Genomic DNA, 9,759 nt, shown 5'->3' on the forward strand with positions numbered 1-9,759 from the left:
TTTCCTTTCCCTCCCCCTCCCTTCCCAAAGCTACACTTAATTCAAGAAGTAATGCTGTTCTTATTTCCTTCAGTGTTACAGGCCTCAGACTGTGCTGAAAGACACTAATGGATTCTGTTTGACTTTGCTGGTTCCTGTGATAAATTAGTGGGGGTTTGTTCATTGTCTTTGAGGAATTTGGAGAATCTGCTGAGGGGATAAGGTTGCACAATTTAACGGCCTTGGTAAGGGGGAGGATTAAGCGAACAGATAGCAGGAGGGGGTGTTGGGTAAACATCCTTGAGTGAAACAAGACTCTGTGAAATCCCTTACCACAAGACATCCTGTCGACCCCCCTCTCAACAATAGACTGCGCAGCCTCAGCCAGTTCGACAAGTCCCGATAAGCTGGAACTCGACTGCTGTAAAACAGCAACCCTGGAAAGGGAAGTTGCGTGCTGTTGCGGAGCGGAGACTCCCCAGCTGCCCAGTGCTGTTTTGCTTGTGTCTGCTTACTTGATTAATAAAATAATTTCAATAGACCAGAAAATTGTGTGGTCTAATTTATAACAGTTCCCAAATCTTTGTTAAGTAGTGACAGAGTCACTGCTCAGTGCATCTGGGGGAGGAATGCCCCTGGGTGAGTAACAATCCCAGGCACCAGTACACATTGGGGACCACTCAGCTGGACAGCAGCTTTGCAAAAAAGGACCTTGGAGTCCTGGCAAATATCAAGTTGAACTTAAGTGCCCTTGCTGCTAAGAAGGCTAACAGTATTCTTGGCTGTATTAGGCAAAGTATTGTCAGCAGGTCAAAGGAGGTGATCCTTCCTTTCTTCTCAGCATTGTTGAGGCTGCACCTGGAGTACTGTATCCAGTTCTGCCACCCATGCAGTACAAGGGAGACCTGAATGTACTGGAAAGGGTTCAACACAGACTCACCAAGGTGATCAGGGGGCTGGAGCCCCTCTCGTATGAGGAGAAGCTGAGGGAGCTGGGTCTTTTCAGCCTGGAGAAGAGGAGGCTCAGGGGGGATCTTATCAATGTGTATAAATACTTGACGGGAGGATGCAAGGAAGATGGATCCAGGCTCTCCTCAGTGTTGTCCAGTGACAGGAAAAGAGGCAATGAGCACAAACTGGAACACAGGAGGTTCTGTATGAACATCAGGAAGCACGTTACTGTGCAGTTGGCTGAACACTAGCACAATGGGCAGCCTAGTGTGAGTATCTCATCTTGAGCAGAGGATTGGAACAGAAGGCCTCCAAAAGTCCCATCAAAACCAGCCATTCTGTGATTCTATGTCTGAGTCTCTTGGCATATTGAGATTCAGAACAAAATTGTTCAGTTGCAGAAAATTATTAGCAAAGAAGAGGAGATTTTTTTTTTTTTTTTTTTTTCCTCTTGGAAATTGAGGGTATTTGAAAAACAAATGAAAAATAGCCGATTGTTATGACTGTAATTTGTCCATATTTTATGCAGGAAGCTATCTCCTCCTTTCCATTTCTAAAATCTGATTTTTTCCATGACCTCACTTCAGCACAAGGAATGAAATTACTTCTAAGCTGAGGTACCTATTAGTCCTTAAAATGAAACTGTAGCACAAGAAAACATCTTGTTCTTGTCCAAACCTAGAAAAATACACATATTTCATTGAATGATTTCTGTATGCAGACTTCTTTTTAATTGTTACACTAGCAACTTAGTCAAAACAATAGCTAGTCAGATATGTCATTGCAGAAAATTTGACGGGTCTAATTCTGCAGTCGTACACAGGCAAACCTCTCACTGAAATCATGACTGGACCAAAAAAAGACTTCTTTTTTTTTTTTTTTTTCACACTTTTAAGCTTCTTGTGCAAAATGAGGTCATAAAACCCCTTTACTCCTTCAAATTGTAATTGTACAAAATTGGTAAATGCTTTGTGAAAGTGCTCCATTTTTCCCTTTAATACTGCATCTTAAACCATAAGTATATGTTCCAGCAAGTTACACACACACATAGAAAAAAAACAAAAAACAAAACCAGAACAAAACAAACAAAAAACAACAAAGGAACCCTAAAATTTATTTTAAATTCAAAGGATAATGAAGGCAAGACATTCAAATCAGCATGAAGAGTACCATGCCAGTCTCTCACTTCTAAAAGGAGATTCACAACTAGCGGGTGACTACAGCTGGAATGCTGCACCCTAGGCGGATACCAATGAATGTGTTGTCACCACAGTGGATTGCAACAGTGGTGCTGCTTGGGAAAAATGTTTGAACAGTTTCTGATACTTAGAGAGTATCACATATTACTGATTAATTCTCAAACCATATGAACATGGAAGGGATTTGGAATAGCTTTTCCTGGCAGGCTGACAACCTTATTAACCAGTAACAAGCAAATTCAATTGCATATGTTAAGAAAAGTACCATATTCTATGAAGCTGTCAATAAAAATATGGATATAAATAACCTCCTCATCACAAAGACATTCCTCTGGAAGACAAATTACTGTAGGCAGCAGGTCATAAACATATTACTTGTGTGAATGTTATTATTATCTTTGTCCTATACGTAGAAACAAAAATTATTCACATAATGAGGTGTCTTTTAGATTGGAATTAAGTGTTAGATGACTTCTCTTTGGCAGTAATCATGAGTGTGATTCTCTTCTGCAATGCTGCATAGAGGACAGGAGATTTTTTTTTGTTATAGCTTTAGATCTTTATAAATATGCAGGTGGACAGGGTAATAAATGACTAAAAATGATTGACATCACTGACTTTTTATGAAACATAGCCTTCTAAATGTGATCTCAAAAAATTCAGCAACACACAAGACCAATGTAATCACAGTGAATGTGTATATAGCAGGAAGGAAAATTGTATTTTCAATGCCCTCTGGCACCATGCATGAAGTAATGTTAGATGTTTTATCAAGTGCTGCCACATTACACATGTATATTGCATTCACTTCAAAACCAAAAAGTTGAGTCTGAAGCCTAAAAGCCACAACTTCAAGAATAATCCTTAACTAAACAGAGAAGATATAAAAGATAGTGTAAAACATCTTCTGGAGGATGTTTTCCTGTTTGATGCTCTTACATGTGGCATAAAGGTGAAAAAACGCTCTGGGTGCCATTACAATCACCAGCTGTAATGCCCAGAATACCTAATCTGTAGCAGAAACATTGTTAGGTCATTTAAAACTGCATTAGGATAGCTAAAGTTGGCACATGCTGGAATAATCTGCAAGCCTGTTTTTTAAAAAAATCAAATGTATAAGAACATAGGTGACACAGTAAAGGTAAAAATCACTGTTATGTTTCAATTGGAAAAGCTCACTTGCTTTCTGAAAGGTCTGGATTGTTGTTATGAAGGACAGAAAGTACAACTCCATATTTAGTCACAAATGCAAGGTCATTGAAAGGAAAGTATCCATTAAAAAGCTAAGTGATAATTAGACCAATCAGTTAGTGCTTCTTATATGGAAAAATTATGTTTAATTTTTAGGAGTTTATTGTCTTAGTATTGGATCTCTACAATTAAAAAAAAAAAAAAAAGAGAGAGAGAGAGAGAGAATTACCTGAGGAATTTTAGGGCTGAACTGGTTGTAACAGAAAAGATTAACCTCCCTGTCATCTGGGTCACAGCTGAAATGCAAGGCCTCATTTCCATAAACAGCAAAGCCCAAAACACCAAGGAGAAACATACAGACTGAGCCAAAGCAAAGGGTGTGGAACTAGCCAATTACCCTCGGTGGCCTGAGTTGCACATCACAGAGTTATTCAACATGAAAACAAAAATGAGCACAATAATTATTGTTGGAGGCCTACTTGCTCTTTATCACTATCCAAAATATTTATTTTATCCTCCCTGTTTTAAAAGGAAAGAGTTTGCCTGTGAAGGCAGTGGTAGCTCTCTAAAAAAATAATGGCTTAGAACAAGTTATTTTTGCTGCATGTTTTCTATAAACACTCATTTATCTAACCTTTATCAACTAATCTGTCAGTTTTACTACCCAGCCCACTCAAGTCTTTCTCCCCTGGCTGGGGGGACCCACAGCCCTAGTTGCCAGGTACCGATGGTCACACCTCAGCTGTGGGAGTCCCCCGGCACCACCACTTTCCCACCCCAGCTGGGATGCTGACAGGTTCAGTTTGCAGCATCTGGGGTTATTAAGTTAAAAGTATTTTATATTTAAAGTCCCATAAAAAAGAGGGATGTAGCCAAACTTGGAAGTTGTTGGTCCAAGATTAGCTGAGTGCTCAGTTATGAAGACAATGAAAAATGCTTCTGTGACTGTGTTATTTACTACACGTCCTTTGTCAAGCAGTTAATTTATGTCTATTTATCTCTTGGAGGGCTGTAAAAGGTGTTGTTTTAGTAGTGAGACTGGGTTTTTAAATTTTTTAAAAGTGCTCTGCTACATATAGAAAATGCTAATGCTTGTGTATATTACATCAGTTACAAACAATATCTCACAGTGGTATGTGATCAGCAATAAAATATTGTGCTTCTTAGGGTATGTGATGAACCTTTACATTTTAAAAAATGCAGTAATTACAATTGCTGTGCATTCTTTTTCTTCTGCTCATAATACATGTGGAGCTTAATTAGCATCCAAAGCAATTTCTATTGTTCCTGCAATACTATAAAATCACTAAATTAGCTCAGCATGCTGGACATATTTTTAATATCAGTAATATTTTAATCATTTAATTATTTTAAAATGTCAGTTGCCATTGAAAACCTATGGTTGAATGTACTTTAAGAATATATGTAGTGGTATTTTTTTTGCCTTTTTAAGCAATGTTTAAAAAAGCAGTAATGGAGAAATCTACTAGTTTCTAAGCTGAGATAGATCTTGCAATGCTTTTTATTATGCTTTATATATAGTAGCCATTATTTTCATGTTAATCCATGAACATGAATCTTCAGTAAACACTACATTTGGTTAGGATGATTTTGATTTCATTATAGATAGAAGCAATATTTAAGGACACTTTCTGGGTAAAAAACTGCACTATACAAATGTTACTCTATAGCTTTTTGTTGTTAGTTGGAGATAAGATAACTACTTATCTGACTGAGTCACCTAATCTAAGACAATCAAATCATTCTTTGTATGACTGCAGTAACAATACGGAAACTTGGATATCTGTCTTGTGATAAAGATGCTAAGAGTTAGCTGGCAATGCTCTGCTCTAGTTCTGATAGCACATAATGACTACAGCTGAACTGAAATTAAAAATGAATTTTGGAGAGGCTGTCAAATAAGCCTGATACAAACCCCATGGGTGTCTGTGCTCGAACCCCACTGACTGTGATGAATGGGTCCATAATAAATCTGTCAGATTCTTAGAAGTGGTTCAAACATGTGTCGTATGAGCTAAAGTACAGGAAGCCCATTATCTTCCCACTAGGAGGAACGGAAAGCAGTGATTTTTCTTTTGTCTTGTGTGTTCAATAATGTGTTTCATAACACTGCATTAAGAGGATGACTTGAGATGGGAGTAGTGTAAACTGGCATTGTGCCTTCTGAATACTGTCTGCTAAGGCAACTCAAATAGTTCTTTGAGACTTTCTTGACAGAAAATCTTTTGTTGTTGTTGTTTTGAATTTGCAGGAGAGGCTGCCTGTTGGTTGTCTATTTCACATAGATAAGACAGAAGATGTTGGTATCCTTGTTTCTAAGTGTGTCTTTACCCTGTCTTGTAGCTTGAGGTTGCAACTCAGCAGTGTGCTCCTTAACCTTTTAATGAGTTTAAGTTCTACTGAACAATCACAGTTAATTAAAAAAAATGCACGCATAAAGATGCACTTTTGCTTGAAGTTTGATAGGGATGAACTAATACTTTAACAGTAAGCAACCAGTTCATTGCTTTATTAGTGTGTTTAAATGTAATGACACATATTAACATTATGAAATAATAATTACAATGAAAGAAGACTTTTTGAAAATAAACTAGTAAGATAAGATTTTGTCTGCCAAAAGAGAACTCTCATGGCTAAACCTTGTAAAATAGCCTCTTCTCTCAGCTTTGGTTTGCAGAGCTCCCTGTGCATCAAAGCTTAGGGCCAGTGGAGGCCTCTGCTAGGTACAGATTAGTGCCTCCACTGCAATTCTGACCTGAGATGGAGGCTGACTCACCTTCAGCTAGGCCAGGAGGCTCGTGGTATCAGTTACTTCCTCATTTCCTCCTGACTGTTTTATGTTTAGCATGAAGAGCATTGGGCAAGACCACATGCGTCTTACAGGATGTGTCAGGGTGCAAAGGCTGAGAGCTGAGAAGGATGGACAAAAGAGAGCCTGGGTTTATTACAGAAGGGTATGGCCTTAGCCATGGCACTCAGTCTGGGAAGGTGCATGTCATATGTTAAGTTTCTCCATCACAGCTTTTTTTTTTTTTTTTTTTTTTTTTTTTTTTTTTTTTATGAATACAAAATTTGTAACTGAAAAAGCATATTTTAAAAAGTTAAGAAATAGGCACAAAGAATCACTCTCTTGTTATCTTTTCTACAGTCCTCATGTCCAGTAATCCAGTGTGGCTACTTCTTCCATTATCAGGAGTCTCAGGAGAAGAAAGGGCTGCATGACACATATCTGACATCATTTCTATTAATTAGCTTGCTGTTTAGAGCTTGTCCCTGGGCAGCCATAGTTGTATTTGGCATTTCTCTTTTGAACATAAACAGTTTGCTAGCTCACGCTGTTTGTGACGTTCCCTACACAAAACCACAACAATTCTTTTTAGAGTAGTTCTTCCCACATCCATTTCTCCTAGGAAACCCATTGGCATTGCCTATGAGATGATTAACTTTCAGTGCTGTTTTACTAGTAAAAGAGTCATAGGAGTTTGATGTTTAGATGTCTAACCTTAGAGTTTGGATTCTATGCTAAGAGATGCAGCCTTAGAAGCTGAACGTTGTCCTTCTTCAAGGTTCCCCAGTATAGAGTATTACATATCCAGGGAGATCTTTGTCTCCATCCTCTCTCAAAGTCCAGCTACTGCTTGAGCTCCTTGAGATCCTGCTACCCACATAGAAGCAGTGGAAAAGCCTGTTATCTGTTCTGAAACCTGGGGAGAGAGAAAGTGATCTATTTCTACCCTTTAAATCATGTCCTCTTACTCCTTAAATAGATCCTCTGACTCAAGAAGCTGGAAGGTAATGGAAGTCTCTGCCAAAACAATCTCCCAAAAAAGAAAGAAAGGCTATACTCATGTAACAAGAAAGAAGACATGACTTACTTAAGGTTATTATATATCCAGCTGTCTGGGAGAACTCACTCTGCACTACAATGCACTTTTCCCAACTGTTGGTCTAATGTCTGGTGCTAGAAACTTTTCCCAAAGGTTTGGTCCTTAATGCTCAGTGTTTTAAAGTCAAATAATAGTTGTTGCTTGTTTTTTTGTCTTGTTTCTTCTTCATGTGACTGATGATCAGGCTTTAAACATGATCACTTTCAAGGCTGTATTTAAATGCAGCTACACAGTTCTCTCACTCAGTTTGCAAGCCTGCATACTTAATTACAGGCTACTTACTGTAGGTAGTTTTAGTGGCAGATATACTTGGATCTTTGTGGGACTATGCAAAGTTTGTTTTGATGTGCAAATCCGCAATTAGCCCTTGGAGTATAAAGTGCCTCAAACTGCCTGAATACATGGGAAGGGAACCCTTTTCCCTGCTGTTAGCACGTCTCAGTAGAGGGCGTTTGTGAGATGCGTGGAGTTCTTCATTCCTACACAGACTTTTGGCATCCCTACATTTGGGAATTACTGATGAGGCAGATTTGCTTCCCACGTTTCCCAGTTGTCACAGTCCCTGCCCTGTGATATTGCACTCCCAGATATGCTCCCTCTGCGCTGCCTGATTTCAGTTTGTGCGCAGATTCTTTCCCACTAGGGAGACACACCTGCACTGCTCATTCTCTCCTTTGCTCTTGTGCTAAAATTTGTGTCATAGCTGCAAGATGAAGTTGTCTCTAGACTATAATCTGAAACAAAATCCAAAGAGATGGATAGATTTTTTTGTTTGAAAAGAGAATGACGAACAGTTTGCCTGTGAGGATCTAAATTCTGGCTGTTTTATGTCAGGGTCTGTGGAGCTTTTTCCTCTTCTTTTTGCCTCTGCAGGAAATTATATTCATGCTGTTTCAGTATATTCTCTTGCCTTTACACAGACATCCGCTGAATGACATTAGAAACATAATCTAACTTTCTGTTTCCTTTGAGCTGGAGACACTCATAGTCTCCAAATGTTATTTCCTTGCTGTTTAGAGTTCTGAAAACACAGAGTAGATACAATCAAGTGCTGGTGAAAATCAGTAAGGTATATTCCTGCTGAAAATGTTCCTAATTCTACCTAATTCTAAGGAATTCCATACTTCAGTCTGGATGATAGGTATAACTTACTTGGGTAGAAGAAATTATCCTGGAGGACAGCAGTGGGAGTGTAGTTTCAGTGCAACAAAACCCAAGGGGTCTCACTTTTTTCCATTCAAGCTGCAAGTGAAGTTTATGCCAACAGAAGCTTTAAATTGTTCTTCTGTTGATATTCATGTAAAAAGACTCACCTTCTGGTGTTTTGGTAAATTGATATCAGATACATGTTGACTTTGAACTATGGGATATGGGAGTTACACTGATTGTTCACATACAAGCCCATTTTCAAATAATTAAGTGGAAGGACAACAGCTCATATTCTGGTCTTACAGGGTTAAAGACAAATATTGGATCCAACCAATGGAAATCAAAAAGAATGGTTCAGATTGCTTGCAGAAGCATGAATATTGATGTTCCTAGCAAAGTCTATGTGCACTCAAAAAAGCAGAGGATGCTTTTGTGATAATTTCCAAGCAAATTGGAAGGCTGCCTCAGAGGGAGTGTAGATGAATTTAATACAGTGTGGAGGAAAGCACTGTCAGTGCCAGGAATCACTTATGAGGGAGATCCATGACAATTCCTATTACCTGCCTAGTAAACATGAAGTCTCTAGCCTGATTATTTCCAAGCACTAGCACTGACTTTCCAGAAGATAAATCATACGCAGGCCATGTGTAACTGCACATATGTGGTACACCACTTCCGGTATTTCAGTGCTCATACTCATTCTCCCACTTCAGCAAGCCATCCATGCATTCATTTTATTTTTCCATATACCTGTCATAAACCTCTAGGGCTTCAAGAGAACTATTTCAATAATATGAGCAAGCAAGGTCACTGCAAACTTATACATCCTCCTTCCTGAGAAGAGGAAGGGCAAAATCAGTCCATGGATAATGTAACTGGCAAATGCTGTTATTCCTCTGTGTTAACTCTTTATCTTGAAAACTTGAGTGCAGTAGAACTGTTTGTCTTGCAGCATAGTTGCACTGCTACCTGAATTCATGGCTTCTGCTGGAAATAGATGGAACTGTTTGTAAAGTCAATATATGTACATGCACTAGGAAATAAAATATACTACCTCAATGAAAAGCAAGAGACACTTCATAGAAGAAAACGTTATTATCCATTCAGATATACAATTTGCATAAAAAGTGATAGATTATCTCATCAGCTTTCCCCATGTCCCTATCTGAGACTAATATGTGTTACAGTTTGTAGAGTAAACCCCAAAACTTTAAAGGTAGCTAATGTCTTTCAGTAGGAGCTGTTCAGAACCCACATATGGGTGACAGGAAGAAATCCCCTTCATCTCCAAGTCCCTTGCTCCTCGGTACCCTGCGTTTCAAAGTGCTGTGGTTTCAGCTGCGTGAACTGGGAAGATCCGTGCTTGGAAGACGGGTTTCCCG

The 9,759-nt window shown here is 38.8% G+C and overlaps 1 protein-coding gene across 1 annotated transcript; it reads right to left on the reverse strand.

Annotated features, from left to right (window-relative positions):
• Window positions 1-2,739: 2,739 nt before the first annotated feature.
• GJE1 (gap junction protein epsilon 1) lies at window positions 2,740-8,576 on the reverse strand (the record flags this gene model as incomplete). The annotated part of the gene is given in 5 exon segments (XM_082756168.1): window positions 2,740-2,997; window positions 3,001-3,135; window positions 3,550-3,705; window positions 3,709-3,727; window positions 8,542-8,576. Coding segments are annotated over 5 exon segments (603 nt in total).
• Between the last annotated feature and the right edge of the window lie 1,183 nt (window positions 8,577-9,759).

The sequence above is a fragment of the Aythya marila genome (genome assembly GCF_965140915.1).
Source record: "Aythya marila genome assembly, chromosome: 3".
Classification (NCBI taxonomy): domain Eukaryota; kingdom Metazoa; phylum Chordata; class Aves; order Anseriformes; family Anatidae; genus Aythya; species Aythya marila.